Source organism: Plasmodium gonderi, assembly GCF_002157705.1.
Source record: "Plasmodium gonderi DNA, contig: Chr02, whole genome shotgun sequence".
Lineage (NCBI taxonomy): Eukaryota > Apicomplexa > Aconoidasida > Haemosporida > Plasmodiidae > Plasmodium > Plasmodium gonderi.
The window spans coordinates 814107-836726 of record NW_021628926.1 but is presented as its reverse complement, the minus strand read 5'-3'; the positions used below and the strand labels follow the sequence as shown (position 1 = coordinate 836726).

Sequence of the window (22620 nt, the reverse complement as noted above, 5' to 3'; positions counted from 1 at the left end):
ATTAAATAGCGAAAAAGTACATAATTTAATTTTGGGGTACATGGTCCAATGGGGTATAAGTTGTATAAGGGGACATGATAAAATGAATAGTTTTTCTTTATGAGATATATTAAAATAATATAATTTTTTTTTATATCTGTTTTTAGCTAAAAGGATATGATATGGCCATTCTCATTGTTTTACAAATTCAATGTGGGACAAGTGTTTATATTTTACTTGTTCATTTGTGCATTCATAAACTTGTTTGTATTCCATTTTTAATACATATTATGGCCTAATGAAATAACGAATTCAGTGTTACTCTAAAAAGTACACATATGTATTATCATAAAATCTAGTAAAAAACAGGCATTTTTTTACCCTTTTCTATTATTCCATTACTATTAGAAAAAAAATTCGATATCGTAAAAATTTATTTAAAAAAAAAAAAAAAAAAAAAAAAAAAAAGTACAAATATGTTCTTTTGGATACATGAGAATTTATTCATTATAATAAATGCGGAAAAAGAATATACATAATTAAAATGATATGAAAATAAAAAAATAACCATATAATAAATATAAAATTCTGTATTATGAAACTGCGATCAAGTTCAAATTATTAATGTGGTTCTCTTAACTCACCGAATTTTTAAAAATATCACAAATAATTATCCTTATGGTTTGTATGAAAAAGGAAAAAAAAAAAAAAAAATAATAAAATAAATAGATAGGTAGAAAAAAGTTCTTGCAAAAATGAAACTGAAATAACAAAATTAAAATAACTGCAGTCGTGGTGCTGCAAAGAAAAGATTATCACAATTATATTGTAAATTGTGTGTTAGATAAAACAAATCAGCCTAATGTTTTAACAAATGAAAACATATTATAATTCATTGAAACATGGTGTGTGTCATTTGTCTATTTCCTAATATAAATATCGTCATAAGGTTAGCGCATTATCGTCCTTTTTCTTCTTTGTTCAACACGTGCATTATTCGTAAAAATGATGATTTGGAGAATATTTCTAATCTTTTTGTTTGTTTTAGCTCATAGTTCATTTGTTCTTTATGCATCAACGAATGATAAAACTATATGGGGTCTTCCCATAAGTGAAGAAAAGGTAAACAAAATTTTGTCTATTAATCATATTGAGAATTTTAATGATTATCTGAAATTTATTAAATTTAAGTATGAAATGATTGGAATAGCCAATAATCGTCTTAGAAATATTTCTAATGAGGAAGCACAAATTCTATTAAATTCCAAAGATGCTTTAGTTGAAGTTCTTAAAGGAAATGCAGATAGGAATGAGTTAAAATTGCCGTACGAGGATTTACAAGATGTTGCTCAATATATTCTCAATGAATTAATTAAAAAAAATGAGATGAAAAAAATAGAACAAATAGTGTTTGATGAAAAATGTGATTCATACAGAGATGAATATTATGAATATAGAGATAGACAATTTAAAGAAGCTTTTGAGAATGCTCATAGTAACTGGGCAAATAATGAATTAACAAAAAATTTTGATCCCCAATGGAAAAAAATGAAGTGGAATTTATGGGTAGATTATTTTAATGATATTTTATATACCTTAAAACTTAAGGATTACATGCTTCATAACTCAATTCTTCATTTAAAAACAATTTCTAGCGTATGCAAACAACTTTATGACACCCTAAAAGCTTCATTAATTAAAACATACACAAAACCTTTCGTGTTTGAATATAACAAATTTCTTCACTCATCTATAGAAGAATGGAAACATAACAATCAGAAAAATAGTTCAGAGAAAGCGAAACTAGTGAAAAAGACATAATTTCTAATAATAGAACCATGTTCAAACAACTTCAATACAAAAAAGAACAGACGAAGAATTATACTATTGAGCAGTTATCGTTATGATTCATTTGGAATTACACGTGCGTCTTTGTATGTTATATTTACGTATGTTGTGTACGAACGATGAATATATCGTACCAATCAAGATGATATTATGCAGGTCGGAAGAGAACGAATCTATTTTGCAAAAAAAAAAAAAAATAAAGTTTTCTTGTTTTACCGTCAATTTTGAAGAAGATAAGAAATGTAGGAAGAACATATATTCAAAATTTGCTGTTCTTTTAAGTAAATATATATATCGAAAAATGCTCGCTTTTTCAGGATCAGTAGCACAGAGCACATTTGTTACATTATTAATTCATTATTTAGTATGTTTAAAAAAAGGGGAAAAAAAAAAATACCATAAGAAATACGAATTCTTTTGTTTGTTATATGCATATATACATGTGTACCTCTTCCCTTTTAAACAATTTTAATCCGATGCATTGACAACTAAATATGTGACTTTTTTAATGCATTTTTGATTATTTTTTTCGTAAACCCTTTTTTTAGTAAAATAACAATATATTTTAATTCTACATTTTTTATTAAACATTGTTACGTGTACCGTTTTTTCCTCAGTCATTTATGCTTAAATAAATGTGGATGCCAAATTTGGAAGAAATCATTACATCTTTCCACTTTTTCTCACTTTTTAGTCGCCATTATTTTTGAAATATGAGTAATATCAGATTGAAGCTTTTCCTTTTTTCCTTAAAATGTATATATATAGGCATGTGCGCACACTTAGCCACTGCATGCACTTAACCAACTAGCCATTCTCTCCATTTTGAAGACAAATGTGAACAAAAACAACATATATTTTCGCTGATTTTTATATTTAATAAAAAGTTAAAGGTAGACACAATTAAAGATACGATAAAGGTGAACTGAACTATATACTAAAAAAAAAAAAAAAAAAAAAAAAACATAACTGCGCAAAACAATTGAGAAAAACAACGGCGAAGCAGAACTGAGTAACATAATTATGTAGACTAATACATAAAAAAAAAAAATTATTAAAGAAAATCTGCGTGGATAAATGTTATTTTGTAAATTCTTGTCACCGTTTGAGCACTAAAAAAATATATTTATTTTTCATAAATACATTTTGATGTAACCTCACTGGTGATAACAGTAGTGTTCCCTCTTTTAATAGATATCCATACTTTATAAATCATGGACGGCTTTCAATTAATTTGGCTCTGTATACTTGGTTTTCCATACTTCTTTTTTGAGATTCCTCTATTCTTTTGTAATTCTAAATATATGTACAGTTATAATTTGTTAAATCTAATAATGAATAGAATAAAGTGCCTTCACAACTATGTGCTGGAAAAGTATGTCACAATTTTGTGTCTACATGAAAAGACTATTTGGATTAATGTTCTGTAATCTATGTGCAATGGAAATAAAACCTAACCCTTTACGGATGATGTTCTGAAAATGTGAAAATAGAAAAAATATTTTATTTTCGAAAAAAATGCATACTTATGTTATTTTTATTTTTTGTAAAATGTTGTTATCAGTTAATGATTTATTAAATAAGCAAAAGAGAGGGGAAAATGGTAAATATATATATTCATGTATTCATATGTATTCTAAATTTCGGACGAAACGAAAAACTCAATTCTTACCACTAAAAGGCTATAAAAACAAATTATAAGAACCAGGAATATATAAAATCTTACTTCCATAAAGTTATTAGTTCGCTTTATTTTTTTTGTTTTTTTTTCTACGTGTCTTTTGTGTATATCCGAATCCTTCTCAATGTATATTATGGATGATTCTTTATCCTGATTATTTAAAGCATCATTATTTGTTGAATTTGATGAAGAGAGATCTTCGAATAAGAAATCATTTATAATAACATTTTCATCCTCCTCAAAAAAGTTCAACTCCTCTTTAGTACTACCTTTGGATGTTTTTTTTTCCATTCTGTTCGTAAGTATATATATATATTGTGTTTTTGAGAAAAAGTGTACGAAGCTATATGCCACTTTTTCCCCTGTAACACTTAGAAAGATATATATTTATGTACATAAGTATGTACATATATACACATATCTGTATTTACATAGATAAATACGATTTTGTTGCATTGTCTTGCGAATGCTTTATCACTACACTTTTGTCATAAATGAAAGTAAGAAAATAGTAAATTCTAATATTGATTAATCAATAGAACGCTATTAAAAAGTAATTACTAAATATATAAAAATTAAATAAAATGTAAAATTACGATATCTAATTCACCTTTATACTTATGTTACATTAAAAAGGGCATATTCATGTAACAACAACAACAAAAAAAAAAAAAAAAAAAAAAAAAAAAAAACACGTGTTAACAAAAAAAAAGTACAATCAACTATTCCGAATAGAAAATTGATTAACCAGTAGCCAAACAGAAACTATTCTGGTTCTAAATTTTGTAATTTGAATTTCTTTTTTCTACAATATTTATTAAAAAAAATCTACAAAAAGGATTTCGAAAAATTATAAGTGAGCTAGAACAGACATGTTTTCATTTTCATTTTCAGTAGACTACCAAATTCACAATATACAACTCACATTCATATAAAGGAAAGAAAAAACTATTTTCAAATGATTTAATCTTTTTGTTTGTCAACCGAATTTTTAAGCAGAAAAACGTTGTAATATAATGAAGAATAAAAAAAAAAAAAAAAAAAAGGTTTTCAATCTTTTATCATGAAAAAATATACTACTCCAAAATGGGTAGCAATAAATTCAGTTTTTTTTATAAAACAGTTTTTCATTATTAAAAAATAAAATACGAATAATAAGCTATCCTTATAGAAATTAATTCTTTCTGCTCTCAACATTCGGTTGCAGTTGTTGGATATTAACTTATATTTTATTTTATTTTTTTTTTTTTTTACTTAAAATAAAAATATTTTATATATTGTAAGGAACAGTTTTGTGATAAAAATAGGAGGCAAATTATATATAAAACATTTCATATATATTTTTTCTTTAATAATTTTTTGTTCATCACTGAATCGACATTCGATATACCCTATTTATTAATTTATGATGATTCTAAATATAATTGCTTGCTATAGCAGGATAAATTTAAAAATGTTCGATATAAGTAGCACGTATTTTTTTTTTCCCTAAAACCTTACCTATATGCAACCATATCAAATATTAGTACACCGTACAATAAATATACAAACACATGTATGTACGATATGTATTTATGTACCACTTACATATGTATACATATAGACCACTTTATCATCAGTTTAGTGAAGACCATATTTGATGTTACCATTGACTTTCCGATTTCTTTTTACAATTTATTATCATTCACAAGTGTTTTCACATGCCTGTGCCCTTCTGCATATGTAGTACTTTACAATTACTACTTATATCATCCATTTTTCATGTTAGAAAAGTATTATACACAAGTTGTTACGTAAATATATATGTAGTTATATGAACAAGTATATATATATATATATACCAAAAAAAAACTTGCATTTTTAACAATTCGTGAACCCTAAATGTAACCGACCCGTACTAGTAGTGGAATTAGTCATGTACCATTGGTAATATGTCAATTATAAAAAAAAAGAAAAAACCATAGAATCTCTAAGTAATTAAACTAAACAAATAGATGTCTGCCTTCTGCTGAAGTTTTTTTTATTTTCCCTATATTCATTGCAATGTAGGCTAACCTGATTTATAATTTGTCTAGCATTATGCAAATGTGCTCATTCTTATATATAAACCAGAAATAGGCTATTCATTTAAAAAAAAAACGTATTAAAATAAGTATGTAAAATTAAAAAAAAAAAAAAGAAGTAATGTTCCATGTATATATACATATATGCAACTTCAATGCAAGCTTAATATCAAGAGTCCAGGTAATTTTTTCATATAAATTTTTTTAATACAAAATTCAGGATATGTTTTCTCGAAAAAATAAAACTATAATAACAATAAATTTTTAAAATTTTCATCAATATTTTTCTCAAAGCCAAAAGAGTGAACTTATTTTTCTTTATACGTACAAATTGCAATTATTTTAAGGTAAAAAAAAAAGAAAAAGAATATATGTACACAATAAATAAATTTAAAGAAAGAAAATTCTATTTCCAAGGAACCCATATATTATTAGTTTTAACATACATATTTAAGATAAAAATAAGAATACCCAAAAGTGATAACTTTAAAAAAGAGGTAGAAATATGTATATATATAATTATGCCGTAGTTATTTCAATTTTTTTATCATCCATGGATGCCTGTATTAACCAAGGAAGGGTGGAAATATTTATCTTATTAATTCACACAAATGATTATAATAATAAGATTTAAAAATAATCACTATTGCCACCTTAGCACAGTGGCAGTGCGTTGGTCTTGTAAACCAAAGGTCGGGAGTTCGATCCTCCCAGGTGGCTTTTTTTATGTGTACTTTTAAAAAGTAGAAAAAATTTTTACCCAATAATGCATAAAGAAAAAAAAGTCTCCTTAATTTTTAATATGGTTTATATTTTTTATATTTTTAATTTTTTACACTTGTGTAAGAGTTAAACTTTTTTGTACGCTCATGTTTAACAAATTCAATTCCTTCTATTTCATTTTTATGTCAATTAAGAGGTTAAAATTGTTAATGCTTTACAACCATAACGGAATATTACGAAATTGGATATTCTTTTTTGCACGCACAGAAATAGCAATTACAAATATACTTCATCATAAATCATTTTTTTTTTTTTTTTGTGGCATGTTCTTAAATTTCTCCAATAATATAATGCATTATGACATGCTCAGTGTTTTCATTTTGGCTAATTGTAAAAATGCTTCAAAGAACAAAAAAATAAAAAAAAAGTTTGAATTGATAGACTCTGTGAATAAATATATATGTATATACACATCATTGTGTGTATATAAATGTACGTATATATATTTCTACACCGGTGCACACATATCTCTATCTTAAATACATAAATTCCAAATTAACGGTGTAGCTTAATGAAATTAAAAATCTATCAAGTACAATTCCCCTTTTTGAAGGAGAAAATTAACATGTAAAACTATGTTTTACATACTTTTTTACCTCATGGGTATATATAAAACATATATATAAATGACAAATATGTTTTATTAATGTATACACAAGTTTTCAATTATTTTTGAGGAAGAAACGCATTAACAAAAATAATATATAATGTTAGCAAATTATATGATATACAAGTATGCATAAATTTTCCCTTACTCTTAAGTTATAAAATTGGGAAATATATTTCTTTTAAACTATTCAATAATAATAATTTTCCCCCATTTAAGCTTTAAAGAACAAAAATTTTTCTGCTACGATAAATTAATAAAGCACTTATTTTATAATTGTCATGTTCTACATATAATGTGAAAAAATGGAAAAAACTTTTATAAAATTTTTGGCCCATATTAATTCCATAATAGTATCAATATGCTTAACCGATATCTTATCTTTATAGCCTTTTATAAAAAATAAGTAAAAAAAAAATTACGTTATATATATACATATATAATTCTTAGATTAAAATTACGGGCACCGAGGATCGAACTCGGGATCTCCTGCGTGTAAAGCAGGCGTCATAACCACTAGACCATGCCCGCTTATCAAATTATTTTCTTTCTTCTTTATTATTATGCGTACTTCATACATTCTTATTAATTTTTTTTTTTCTTTTCGTTTTTTGAAATTACATTTTTTTCGCCTGTTTTGTATGAATATATTTATCTAAAAAATATGTACATATTATAGTGCTATAAAAATTAATTTTCCCCATTTTTTTCAATATATGACACTATAAAAAATTCAAATAAAAAAAGAAAAAAAAAAAAAAAAAATCAGAGAAAGAGAACAATAGTAAGCTCTTTTAATAAAACCATTTTCTTTATTTATAATCAACCATAGTGAATCATTCGTACACGTTAAATGAACGTCAATGGGTTTAAATATCTGTATTTTTGATTGCATCCTTGCGCAATTATGTATAGGAAGTTAACAGTTAATAGGCAGAAAAGTAATTTATTATTTTCCATTTGGAAAATTTTCTTTTCTTAATAATATGTATAATAAAGCAAAAAAAAAAAAAAAATACGGGGGGATATATGTGATATTACATCTAATTTGAGCATAATATTTTAAGAAGACTAAAAATGTTTCCTACTTTTAAGAAAAAGGATAAAAATAATATAACAAGGAAAAATATTATATATATACATCATATATATATATAGGAATAGTCAAAAAAATTATTGTGTTCTGTTTTATAAACTATAAAAAAAAAAAGAAAAAAAAATTGCTAATTAAAAGCAATACACCTTCATTTCCTCATTTTTACTATGTTACATATATTTAAAAATACTATATTAATGTGTATAATTAATAGTTTTCCCTTTATTAATATATAACCAAATAATTTCCATCATTACATGGAAATAAGGGAAAATATTTGTGTAGGGAAAATAATGAAGAATTCTTATTTTATAGTGTATATGTAAAAAAAAAGAAAAAAAATCCCTTTTGTGTGTTTATAATATGAAACATTTGTGAATATACATATGCGTAACGAAGCAATAAGCAAATCATTTCAGGAACGTGAGAAGAAAAATTTTAATTTCTCGAAGAACTTTTTCCATAAAAAATTACACGCAAATAAGGTTAATAATATTTACATTTATCAAATGATGCCAAATTATTATTTTTCTTTTTTAAATACACCTAACGCCATAAATGGAAAATGATTCTTAATTTTTCATATTCACCACACAAGCCTGCTTGGAAAAAAAATATAATACCTTGAAAAGAATTGTAATCACGAGACTTTTCTCGAGACTTACAAATTCTTCTGTATTTATAATATGCATGTGTTCACATAAGCCTGTTTCGTATGCATCGGCGCACCCGTATGAACACCTCATTTTGTATTTTTTTTGTTTTTCCTTTTACGTAAAAACATGTAATAAGCAACTTTGAATGTTAACACAATTTATTATGCTCACTTTGTTTCACCATTATAAATTCAGTGCTAATTTGAAAGGATTCACATTTAATTTTTTTGCACAAGTCAGTGTGCATTACAATTTCCTTAAGCATGTGTGCACAATTTACAACTACTCAAAGGTGTATACACTTAAAATATATATATATATAGGTAATGTACAACCATATAATGGTCGCATAAATGTAAAAATAAAGAATTAAAGCGTCGTTTAAATGAATATTCTGCTTATTTTATTTAGTGATGGTTCTTTTTTATTTTTGTATTTTTTTTTTTTTTTTTTGGCATTTTTTCTTTTCTGCATCATTTCTCTTTATTTTTATTTATCCGTTTTGTGTATTTTACACAAATTGTAGTTGCGTAACGAAAAATTCTGAAAAATGTAACGAGTTTGTATAGTAGTACTTATGTGGGACAAAAGAAAAAACACTCATAATATTTGTGCATGATAATATTGCGTATTATGGAAACGTGATCTTTTTTTTTTTCTTTTTTTTTGAGTTAAAAAGAATATAAAAAAAGTAAAAAAAATTACTTCCAGGACGTGTGTGCAAAGCGGGAATGTAAGATGATGAAAATAAGTTAAAAAAAAAAAAAATTTCCATTTTAAGTTTTCAACTTGAATTTTTCATATTTTATTTTAAAAATTTCAACTTTCGATTTTCCAGTTGATCCTTTTCTTTTCCTACTTTTAATTTTTTCCTTTTTAATTTTACTTCACTTAATTTATTTTATTTTACATTTTTTCATTCTGAATGAGATAACCTCTTTTTTAAAACATTTTAAAAAATTGTAAAACAAATCTGTCAAGAAAAATGGGAGGAAAAAATACATGAATTAAAGAAAAAAAAATGCTCAAATGGCTTTATCACTTTTACACCAGTTTTAACTTTTTAATGTAATTTTCCCTTTTTTTTTTTTACCCATAAAATGAAAATATAAAATATAGTACAATAGTATCATCTGAATTTTAAATAAGGAAAATATTTTAATATGAAAGGGATGACTCTGAAAAGGAATTGTAATTTATAAATGTACATAATATATATATATACGTACATATATATGCACGTATTCACAAGTATAAGAGATTTAATTTTTGTTTTTCAGTTTTGTGAATTTTTTATAGGAAATTATTTTTACCAAATTATTCCTTTAATGATGCAAAATAATTAGACGTACTTACAAGCACATACACACATTGTGCGAATTGTTTTATATGTTCATATAAGTATACATGGATATACATATTTATGAACTGTCAAAACTTATCAGAATGCATATGCAAGGAGCAACAGCAAATTTTAAGTATTAACATTTGAAAGACCTCCAGTACATATGTGTTTATATTTCTTTTTTTAATAAATTTTTTTTTTTTTCTTTTCTTTTCTTTTCCTTTTTTTTTTTTACTCTAAAAGTACTCTTTTATTTTTCCAAGTATACATGAAATAATTTCCCTATTTAATCATATATATATAGAACACTTGAATAAAATTATGAATTTTATTATTCATAAGTTTAAAATAGTGAACGCATAAGTACTTGTCTATATATATTTTTTGCAACCAATTACTCTGAATTACACTCCGTTTTCCTAAGAAGAAATACATCATTTTTGTTATTTAAACATATATGCGTTAGAAATTGAAAATTAGATCAAAGATTAAAAATAATCCAATCTGCAACAAAAAAAAAAAAAAAAAAAAAAAAAAAATGGGAAGAGGCATCAAGGAGTCTTACAATTTAAGACATAGATATTTGGATAAAAGGAAAGAAGAAAATTTAAATGTTTTAAAGAGTCCTAGAAACAAAATAATATGTAAGAAGGAAACATCAGTTGCAAACACGTCCACCCTTTCATGGGAAAATAAGGACGAATGCAACAAAAATACAATCACAAACGCAAGAAAAGCAAAGTTACAGAAGGGGGATGATCTAAGAAAAAATCAGGAATCAGTTGAAGAAAATAGTAAACGTAAGGATATGATCAAATATATAAGTAAAGAGAAAAGCACTGATAAATTAGGTAAAAATGATGAAGATGATAAAAATGAAAAGAGCAGTAAAAAATACACAAACAGTGCTTCTGAGGGATCAGACAGCAATAAGAAAGGCTACAAAAATAAAAAGTATCAGTTGAACAAATCTGAAGAAAATGATGATAATGTAGAAGTGTATAGCTATGAATGTACAGAAGAGTATGAACTCGCTGAAAACAGAAATAAAAAAAAAATCCATTCAGATGATAATATTATGGATCGAAATAGCTTAACAATGCATAATCAGAATTATATCAAATTACATAATCACTCAGATTTTACCAAGAATAAGATAAATGTAAATCTCTATAAAGAAGAAAAGGACATTGATGTTAATAGCAATAAAGCAAATAATTATGAAGAGGAAAATGTTTACAATCCTTTAGATAAAACTGGGTGGTTCAATGAACATAATACTACTAATAAATCTGCTAACACAGCATATGGCTGTAGCAGAATAGTTCAAAGTAACTTTATAACAAAGGATGAACGGGAAACGTACAGTCATAATATAAACAACGTTTATTACAGAAGAAGCTGTAATGGCGAACACAATTTTAATGAATCCATAAATAATAATATTATACGTACAAATTTAAATGCACAACTATATGATCATATCAAAGGTGATAACTACTATTATAATAAAAAAAAGGTTTATAATGTTGTAGAAAATAATTTCCACAGTGACAAAAAAATGAATGAGAAGATTCCTAACAATAGATACAACTTACGCTCCAGTGACAATGTATATACAACTAACAGAAAACAAGAAAATAACATAATCAGAAGTGTAACAACCACCAATGAAAATAATTTATCATCGATACAGAATAGCATTTTAATGGATGATTACAATATGATAAATGAAAAAACATATGTGAAGAAAAAACAAAATGTACATAATGTAAATAAAATGTGCTTTCAGAATGAATATCCTGACAATTTGATAAATGAAAAAAAGTTAAACAGGAACTATTATTGCCCAGAATATATTAAAAAGAAGTTAAATGAATTAACAAATGATATTTTACAATTTATGGACATGAACGAAAAAGAAAGTAATGATATACATAGTAAACACGTGAACCATGAGCCACAAATGCATAAAACAGTTCTCAAGAACAATAATCATTATGATCAAATTAATAATAACAGAATGGTAGAAAATATAAACAATTTTGATAGTAACGAAAAAAAAAATAACAATTATAAGAATATACAAACCTGTAAAAGTCATCTAATAAATGATAATCTAAAAAATTTAAATGATGAAGATGTATCTCACACGAACCTGAGAAATTATATTTCGACTAAGAGTTTTGAGAGAAGAGAAAAATATATTTGTACAAGTAGTAGTAACAACCAGAACCGTAGCAACAGCTACCATACCCGAAATGATTCAGATGCCTCAGAAGCTTATAGTAGTAGTCATAACAATAGATACAATGACAATTGCTACAATAATACCTGCAACAACAATAATAATGTTAGAAGTGCTAATATCAGAAGTGGCAATGAAGATGTCGATGATAGCGACGGTGATAAGAATGGTGATGGTGACGACGATGGAAGAAAAGACAGGTGTTATGATGAAAAGAACAACAACGATGATTACGATAACTATTTCAATGCAGAAAATGGCACACGCGTTGATAATTTCAAAAATTTTCAGAAAACGAATGATGTAGATTGTCACGAGCAGCCGATCAAGAAAACCACGTTCTATAGTATGGGTCCTCCGTACGAAGAAGTAGAAAGTTCGCACAAAAAAATGCTGAATAAACACACGATTTTTTCAAGAGATCTACAAAACAAATTTTGTTCACAGAAAAATGAAAAAGAAAATAGTCCAAATAATAAATATACAGAAAAAGGCAGATATGTACGAAATGATGATAATGTTAATGATGATATAATGTTACCCATTAATAAATTTCCAAAAAAAATAAGGGAATCTCATAATTGGGATAAAGAAGATTGTGAAATAATAAACTCGTTGAACGAAATAGTATGTGAAGTAAAAAAGAAAAGCAATATGTTTGTAAGTAGTTATAAGAATAGGGAAATGTCAACAGATAATAACAATAATAGCAACAATAACCATAGCAATAATAACAATAAGAGTAATAACAATAATAATAATAATGACTTGTTAAGGAGCAAAATAGATAGTAACATTTTCAGTGGCATAAACAAGAGTGGCAATGATTTGAAAAACGCGCATCTTCTGAATTGTGAAGATAATTTTTTGAAAAAAAAAACTAATGCAGATTATGCGAATAATTATATACACACACAGAAAATGGTCAGTAATCATGCATCACTTTTGAAACATGCTTCTAATTTGAGATTAAGATATAATTCTTTGCATCGGGACGTAAATATTCCTGATTGTTTTGGATATATAAACTACAAAAATTGTTATATAGATGATATCAAGGATGTGAACGCCAACTTGAGAGAGCATGGTAATGAGAAATCTCTTTTGGGGAAGGATAAATGTCCTACAAATTACGACAAAGTGAACAATTTAAAAATGAACAGGGTCAGATCCGAACAAGAAGACACAGAGGATTCCATTAATTGTGTATCCTTCCACACTGGCAAAAATTTTAAAATCATTCGAAGCAATTCTTTTGCATATAGCAATGACTATATTCGTAAAAATAAAATAAAAGAAAACAACTATTCGAAAAAAATATTGCAAAATCATGTAGAATATAATATAGACAATAATTTTATATCTACTAAGAAAAAAGAAAATATTAATATTCATGAAGATCCCTTTAATGAGCATCCAAAATTAAGAGACCAATATGTGAACGAAAAACATGATGATAAGGATAACCTATCAGGTAGCAACATTTGCAATAAATTTAGAAGAACAGAAAAATCAAAGGAATTTCAGTACATACAAAAAAACAAGACTAACAACCACACTTTTGATAATTCTCTTATTAATTCTTACCTTTATTTAAAAAATGAATTAAAGGACATGGATGATATTCATTCATCCATGTCAAATGGAATAAAAACGAAAGAAAAATTGTTACAAAATAGGAATTTATCAACAAAAAGTATGACTATTCTACAAAATGAAAATCACTACAACAGCAGCAGCTGTAGAGAAAATAATCATTTAATGAATCACTATCACAGAATGATGAAATCAGATAGTAGTAATATAGAAAAAGAGATGAACAAAACAAAGTTATGTAAAAGGAACAAATATAGTTACAAAAATTCTGCTGAATATAACGAATATGCAAATAATGATATAGTTATAGAGGATGATACAATAGAAGATGATGCATATTATGGAAATATTCATGAAAATGAAAAAATGACTTTCAACAGAAACCATGTCATTAAAAAGGCCAATACAGTTTCCACAAAATATTATACTGAAAAAAGAAATAGTTATGAATACACTGAAGATGGAAATTTTACTTATAGTGAAAATAACAATCAATCTGAAAAAAAACCATCTTATTTAATAATAAACAATGCTATCGATAAGAATGATCAAATGAATTACATGTCATTTCATCGTGAGTATGCATTATATAAACGTGGTTTATTAGATGTAAATGGTGCACCTAGAACTTTCATAAGCAGTGACAAGAAAAAGGGCATTTATGGAAAAGCAACAGCAACTGAAGCAGCAGCAGCAGGAGAAACAGAAAATGATAACATTGAACAAGTGATTTCTAGTGATGTAGAGACAACTGATGCTACACCAAATTGGGATGATTACAATGCAGAAAACAGAAAAAACAATTATCATGGAAAGAACAGGAGAAATAATGAGGAAATACTTAACAAATTCAGCACTAGGAAGAAGACGACAATTTTCTCTGAATTTATGAATAATAGCAAAACATTAAGAAATAACTATATCACGAGAAGCAAATCTAATAATGATATTAAGTACAACTATTCAGATCACAGTAGTGATTCTATTTATGACTGGAAAAGAAGAAGCATGTTGTATGAATATGGCTCAGTGGGTAGAAAACAATTGGTAAAACAAGAGAGATCAGAAGAAATAGAACCAACTATAAGGAAAAGACGAAAAATGAAATCATTAAATGGTATTGATATAGATTATCAAGATGAAGACTTAATGGAGAAAGGAAAGAAACCGAAAAAAAAAAGTTTTATGATTACGAATGAAAAAAAAAATTTTAGTAGTTCTAAAAATGGGAATACTGACAGAATAGAAAGTAGAAGTAGGAGCAATAGTAGTGATGACAAAAGTGTCAAAAGTTTTGATTTGTTTGCATATGATCATATAGATGAGGAGGACTCTCTCGACATAAGGAACGATGAATTTCATGATAATGATCTTACCTGTGATAATTTAAATTATGAGAAAGGGAAAATAAAGCAATATAGACAAAGGATTACAATACCTGAATATAATTCAGGTATAAAATCCACTAATATGAAGAGTAATAGATTAGGGTACACGGATTATTATAGAAATTATGACTCTATTCAATGTGTAAAAGGAGATTTATTGAAAAACGAAAATTTTCCATTTATATTTTACGATTCGAATATTAGAAATTTAGTTATATATTACAAAGATAATTATAGCAATGAAATTAAATGCAAATATTTCTCAGCCCAAAGATTTGGACACGCAACAGCCAAAAAAATTGCACTAGATTTTTTAAGATCATTAGGAATTAATCCAGATCATTTAGAAAATAATAGTGTGTTTTCATATGAAAAAGATTCTAAAAGTAAATTAGTTAATATGGCAAGAGGAAGAAAAGCATATATGGATAAAGAAGAAAATTCAAACATTGATATTACATATGATAAAAAAAAAAGAAATGTAATCGTTTCTTGGATTAATAAAGTGAAAGGATATAGCATGAGGAAATTTTCAACACAAAGATTCGGATTTGATGTAGCTTTATCCTTATCCATTGATTTTTATAAAAATTTAGGAGGAGAAAAAAAAGAAGAAGAAATACGAAGATATGTTAATACGGTTAATTCAAATTTTAAAAGTATTCGAATACCAACAAGTAAGAGAAATAAAAGAAAGTTAAAAAATAAAAAGAAAGATGTTACAAGAGAGCATATAAATATATATTCAAATAGCGATGCAAGTACGTATGAAGACAGTTCTTTATCCCATTTCTGCGTTAACAATGTAAAGTATAACGTAGAAAATATGAAAGATCAAAGTACAAGAAACGGAATAGACACCAGTCACAATATGCATAATAATACTAATTTGTTTAACAGAACAGATAAATTTTATCAAGATTTTGAATGCAAATTCAATTTTTTACACATGGAACAAGTAAAATTAGATAGAATTTACCAATATGATTTTTTTTTAAATAAAACCTTTTATTTTTTATATTTAAAATATTTAGAAAATGTCAAATCGGCATTATGCGATGAAAATTTTCATATTTTCACAACAATGAGTGATCATGTTAGTATGCGTAATTATGTAAAGTCAAGGTACAAGAGGAAATTAAAAAGTGTTTATCAGCACCCGAAGGAATCTATAACGAATTACTTTCAAATTGTGGACTTCTATTGTGATATCGGTATGTACAGGAAATGCAAAAATGGGAATATGAATTACTTCATGAGTAAAATGAGTTTCTACAAAGATGAGGATATTTTTATGAAAGGTTATTATACCTCAGATGATACCAAAATGTATGACTTCTTTTTCCTTTCCAATAGTCGTAAACATAGATTAGAACAGACAGAGCAGGAGAAACACGACGATACATCATTGGCAAATCGGAAGGACAGCCATTATTACGAACGTATGTACCGTGAAAAAAACTATCACAATAATTTATTTAAGAAAGAAGAGAATAATGGAGAAATTGACTCGAACAGATTAAGTCAAATGCAAAAGCGGAATGAAAGAATAAAAAGAAATACAAATATAGAAAAAGGAAAAAACCTCAGGAACCCTCATTTTTATAACAATAATTGGAACGATAACTTAAATGATGATAGGAATGACAGATATAACACTAGCGGTAGCAACTGTAGTAATAATGACTCTGGTAACAATAAAAAATATAAGAAACAGAAAAAATCACATAATCACAATGATTATATGAATGAACATGTCATAGAATTTTGTAATGAAAAAGGAAAAGACATTAGAAAAAGAAAGGTATCCAAAAATAGAAAAAATAATAAAACTAAAGGAAGGAGAGGAAAGGTCAACACGTTAGTAAGAAAAAATTCCACTATGTATTGTAAAAAAAGTGAAATTGTTTATGAGCAAGGGAACGAAGATAGGAAGATGAAAAGAGGCGAAAATGGAGAGAAAGTATTACGAAATCTAGCTAGCTGCAAAAAGAATAACATAGAAAAGAATAAAATCAAAAGTAGTTCAACTGGAAGAGGGAAAAATAAAGGAGCTCATAGAGGAACTAACAAGAAGAAGGCTCATAAAGGCACCAATAAACGGATTCATAAAAGGACAATTAAAAATTTGAGAAAAGAAACAAGTAAAGGAATCACAAGAGGAATCCACAAAGGTAATCGTAAAGAACAACATAACATGACATATTTAAAAAACAAAAAATTTTCATCAACAAACAAAAATATAAGCAATTTATTTATGAAAGGAAGAAAATATATTGTATGCTACAATTTTATGGGAAAAATTCAGGTCAAGGTGTTCAGTGCTGATATATATGGTGTCATGACTGCTCAAAGAAAATCAGTTGTATTTTTACAACAAGTTAGGAAAGAATTAAATAGTGAAGGTAAAATTTTATACAGTGAAAATGATAGTAAAACTGCATATGATGTAACAATATCCTTAATGAAATCGGAGGTTTTAAATCCTCCTGAACATGTCATTACTACGATGAATAAGACTACTCCATGTATAGGTCCATCGGTGCAAATTAACAGTGTGCTAGCCAAAAAAGGGAGAGGAAGAAGGAAAAAAGTAGAGGATCTAGTCGAAGTTGTTGGAAATGTACATCTGAAAAAGATGAACCAAGTCCTGGAAAAACATACAAAACAAGAGGAGGCAAAACACGAAATGAATCATCTAGAGAAGAAATATTCCAGGGGAAAAACATACATTGGAAGAAATAAAGAAAACGAAATGATCATCCAAAAAAATGATACAAATGATGTATATATGAAAAATTATGAACAGAATAATTCCAAAGATGATACTTGTGTAAATAGCAAATTGAGAGATTCTGTGGATTATAAAAATTCCCATTACACTTATAGAAATGAAGGTAATAATGAAAACGAATCAATGCGCAGAGCATGTAGTTTTGAATGCAAAATAATGAAAAGTAACAACCAAACTAATATTTCAGAAAATCAAGAAAATTATGAAAGTTTAATGAAAACATATTCATCAAATGAACTACTTCATGGTACATTTAAGACGCAAAATAAAAGACATATATCAAAAACAGATAATCAATATGAAAATGCTTCTTTTATTGAATCCTTTAAGAATGAATCAGACAAAAATCGACTCGAACCGAATGAATACATAAATGATACATGCAGTAATGAACATGAGGACATGGTTTATAATAAGAAGAAAATGAATTATTTGAGCTGTACAACTTCGGATAATTCCTCAAGGAGATATAGTAATGAGACAGAATATGAAATTAGCACCATGTTAAGTAATACAGGTGGGAAAAGGAACAGCAACACAATAAAGAGTGAAAATGAAGATGAGAAGGATCAAGATGTTAAGAATAAAAATGAAAGTGATCAAATCAGTATGAATTTTTCAAATAATTTGGACATAAGAGATAGTAACAGTAAAACAGAGAAGAAAAACATCAATATTATTAGCGATAAAAAGAATCCCATGGGAAATGATGAAAAGGGGGAAGTTAATAATTTAAATTGTTTTAACAAATTAAATTCTGAACAGAAAGTAGTAAAAGGATACTTAACTCTAAGAAAAGAAAAATTTATAACACCAAATGTAAAAAGAGTTTATTCATTATGTGAATTATACAATAAAATTATTAATGAATGTGATTATACCGACTTCTTATCTCAAAATTGTGCACGCAAAGTAGTTCAAAATAGAAAAGGAAATCCAAATGATAACTTCAATGATGATTTCAACGATGATTCCGCTGGTGATACAAATGCTGATACTATGAACGACCATTCCACGTCCAGAAAACAGAAAATAATGAAAAATAGTAAAACACAAGTGGCGAATAAGGATCACATACAAAGAGCGAAACGCAATCAATACAGCATAGTGAATAACGAATTAGCAAATGAATATGAATGCCATGATCCAGAGAATTTTAAAAAAGAGATAGAAGTAGGAACTACAAATGGAAGCCATAGAGACGTTGAGACAACAAAAACTTTAAAAAACATCGAAATAATCAACAGTAATATCACAGGTTCCCCTCGAAATTTGAGAAATGACTGTGATGGGTTAGTCAAATACAAGACATCAAAGGGAATAGTAAAAATACCCAAAATATGTGTACATAAATTGGCTAGAAAAAAAGGGTACACTAAACTGACTTGCATTATTTATAGAGGAAAAGGAGAATTTGTTTCCTATTTCTTAGAACGAGGAAATAAAAAAATTAATAACAGAAATATGTTACAAAATGAAATTAAAGATGATGAAACTTATCATCCCCAATTCCCCCTTATCAATGGAGTAAAAAGTGACAATGCTAAATTAAGTATTGACGAATGCAGCAGTGTTGGAAATTCCACCAAAGAACAAGATACACAGTCGAGCACGAAATACTTTTTAAGAGAAAAATAAAATAGAATAATTTCCCATATCAAAACAATTTTATTTTAAAATACGGACATTTTGCATGTTCAAAAAGATAAGAAAAATATTTTTTCAACATTTTTTTTTTTTTTTTTTTTGCAATGTTAAAATCATAGTTTTTTTACATTTTGAATCCCTATTTAAGAAATAAATACTTCGAATATCTCATTCCTATATCTTTTTTCCATTTCGCACATATATGAAAGCATACGTGTTTTTTCTTATCCCCCACTGTCTACATGTTTTTATGTTTAGTCACTTTTCTGACCGGTTTTTTTTTTTTTTTTTTTTTTTTTTCTTTCTTTTCATGCTTTTTAGTTTATATATAATTGAAAACGAATATAGTTTAAGAGCAAAAGGAAAAACTTATCTAAATTGAAAAATACCGAAACAGTTCAAAGTGCTACATAGGAGGAGTATTAAGAATATAATAAATTATTTATAATGCAGCATGCAATGTTTATACTTACATCTAATTTGTCTTTTATTTTTTTTATATGGCTTTGTTTTATTTTACACATACATGTACTGTATACCTTTTTTCCTAAATATGTTGTGAGTGATGCCATAACATGTCTTAGGTTATCGTCTCATTTTTCATATATATCTTTACTTTGTGTAAACGAATAATCAATAATACACTTGTACGTGCATACATTCCCACGTTTTAAAGAAGGGATGTATGATTAAAGTTAAATCTTTTCAATACACATAACTTTTTAATGTTAATAAAACATGTGCGATTTTATATCCGATACATAATATTTGACACTTTTTTCTTAAATTTATATATTTTATTATATTTTAACATGCTTTTTTAACTAGAATTATAGATTTTATATTTAACAAATATAACTACACACAAAACTATTCTACAAGCATTTTTATTTCAACATTTGAGTTTTTAGCATCCAAATTATATCTACGTTTTAAAAGTCTAAATATTAAAAAAAAAGAAAAAAGAAAATGTCGTAATTGTAATTCCCTTAAAAGCTGTTGTTAACACTTTTGTTCTTGCTTTCTTATCACGTGATAACAATTTTAGACGAAACTCTTTTCTACCATTTTGTATATATGAAAATAAGATGTTAAAAAATCATGACCCCTTATTCTATTCTTAACATTGACCAATTTGGAATAACTACGTGACTATGTATCTTCGCTTTGTGATAAAATATAAATGAGTTAAAAACTAAAACGAAAAAAGTATATTCATTTTTATTATAACCACGTTAGTCCTTGAATTCTGAATAATCATATCACAACTAATCAAAAATGTAGACCCCAAAAAAAAGAGCAAAAAATATGTTATTTTATCACACTTGTAACACCCCGTAAAATTATGTTTTCCATTTTTTTCCCCTCAGTTATCAATCCGCAATGTTTATTAAACTTATACATTATATTTGTTTGTCTACCCTCTATATATACATAATTAATATCGAATAATAATATCGAGAAATTCAATATTCATACAAAATAAATAGCTCCTATATGCGTTAAATTTTTTTTTTTTTTAAGCCAGTTATTTTGACAAATTTTACACAAATGTATATTAAATATTTAAAAAAAAAAAAAAAAAAGAGTTACATATGCAAAAATTCCCTTGTAAGGTTAATTAAAAGCTTTTCTTAAATATAAGTGTAAAAATCATTTGCCAAAAAAAAAAGGAGGGAAAAAAAAAAAAAAAAATGCAATTATTTCTTAGAAGGAAACACTACCGCCCTCTGAATTTCCTCTACTTACGAACATGTCTTTCTTCATTGTTTTGACTTGCAGTGAACTTGAACCTTGTGGTAAAACACTAACAGCATCAACTCCATCTAATTCAAAAGGTACACCAACGCTAAGAGGAACAACCTATTCATGTTATCATAGAGTAAAAAATAAAGGGAAAATAAAATATAATTATATAATACCTATCTGAATACAAAACAGAAAAGCATGATGAATTATGAAAATACATATCATCACAAACAGGAAGAGGAAAAAAAAAAAAAAAAAAAAAAAACATGCGTATATATGAATTTATATGTATGCATACATATAGACATATATATGTATATAAAATTGATTCAACTGGAAAATGATGTATTCCTAAAATAATAATGTAACTCTCTTATTTCAATTCTCAAGTCTTACATTATTTCCTTTTAAAAAATAAAAATTCACTTTAATGGGGAAAGTATTATTAAAATGTGGCAATAAAGTAATAACTCCCTTTATATCTTTGGCTTCTTTGATAAACTGACAAAGGCCTGAATAAAAGAGCTTTTTATCCGACTTAATAGAAAAAAAAAAAAAAAAAAAAATGATCATTTAGAATGAATAAGATACAGAAATTTCCAATAAGACACAAGAAAAAAAAAAAAAAAAAAAAAAAAAGCTTGGAAAAATTGAATTGAAAAAAAATCCTATTTTTTGTTATTTTTTTTATTTTTTCCATATTTATATTATAACTTGTAAATTCCTGATCAGTTCTGACTTCCCGCTATTGCTTGTAAATTTAAACTCGGCTACCGTTTTTGTTGGTTTTATATACATAAGAGCATTTTCTACCTTCTCCTTTCTCCATACAATAAATAACGATCCATTGGATGCATTGTCAAAGGTTAAATATGCTCCTTTCTCATCTGCCATTATGTATAAAATGAAGGAAAATATGTTTCTTACGACGTGCTTGCTATTTTATTTTGTTAATTTTGCTTTTGAAGTAGCAACTATAATGTAATTTATAAAATTGTGTCTTCAAATGTTCTTATAATTATGTGCAAGTGTGTAAACATGTAAAATTCGATTCTCTCTTTCTTTTTTTTTTTTTTCAAATATTTATATAAAATTTGCATTAACAATAGATAAACAAATGTAATTGTTAATGTGTTAAAT

At 26.3% G+C, this 22620-nt stretch overlaps 3 protein-coding genes and 2 non-coding genes across 5 annotated transcripts; 3 read left to right on the top strand and 2 right to left on the bottom strand.

The window, feature by feature from the left end:
• Nucleotides 1–984: 984 nt before the first annotated feature.
• PGO_021610 lies at nucleotides 985–1800 on the top strand. The gene has a single exon. It is a non-coding gene; the product is annotated as a tRNA-Thr (tRNA).
• PGO_021620 (hypothetical protein) lies at nucleotides 985–1800 on the top strand (the record flags this gene model as incomplete). The annotated part of the gene is made up of 1 exon (XM_028685978.1): nucleotides 985–1800. The coding sequence occupies one exon, from the start codon at nucleotides 985–987 to the stop codon at nucleotides 1798–1800; it is 816 nt and encodes a 271-aa protein (XP_028541779.1).
• Nucleotides 1801–7410: 5610 nt separating this feature from the next.
• Nucleotides 7411–7492, bottom strand: PGO_021600. The gene has a single exon. It is a non-coding gene; the product is annotated as a tRNA-Val (tRNA).
• Nucleotides 7493–10596: 3104 nt separating this feature from the next.
• On the top strand, nucleotides 10597–19722 carry PGO_021590 (hypothetical protein, conserved; the record flags this gene model as incomplete). Its single annotated transcript, XM_028685977.1, has 1 exon — nucleotides 10597–19722. One exon carries the CDS (start codon nucleotides 10597–10599, stop codon nucleotides 19720–19722), a length of 9126 nt encoding a protein of 3041 aa, XP_028541778.1.
• Nucleotides 19723–21438: 1716 nt separating this feature from the next.
• Nucleotides 21439–22374, bottom strand: PGO_021580 (hypothetical protein, conserved; the record flags this gene model as incomplete). The annotated part of the gene is made up of 3 exons (XM_028685976.1): nucleotides 21439–21594; nucleotides 21877–22017; nucleotides 22195–22374. The coding sequence occupies 3 exons, from the start codon at nucleotides 22372–22374 to the stop codon at nucleotides 21439–21441; spliced, it is 477 nt and encodes a 158-aa protein (XP_028541777.1).
• Between the last annotated feature and the right edge of the window lie 246 nt (nucleotides 22375–22620).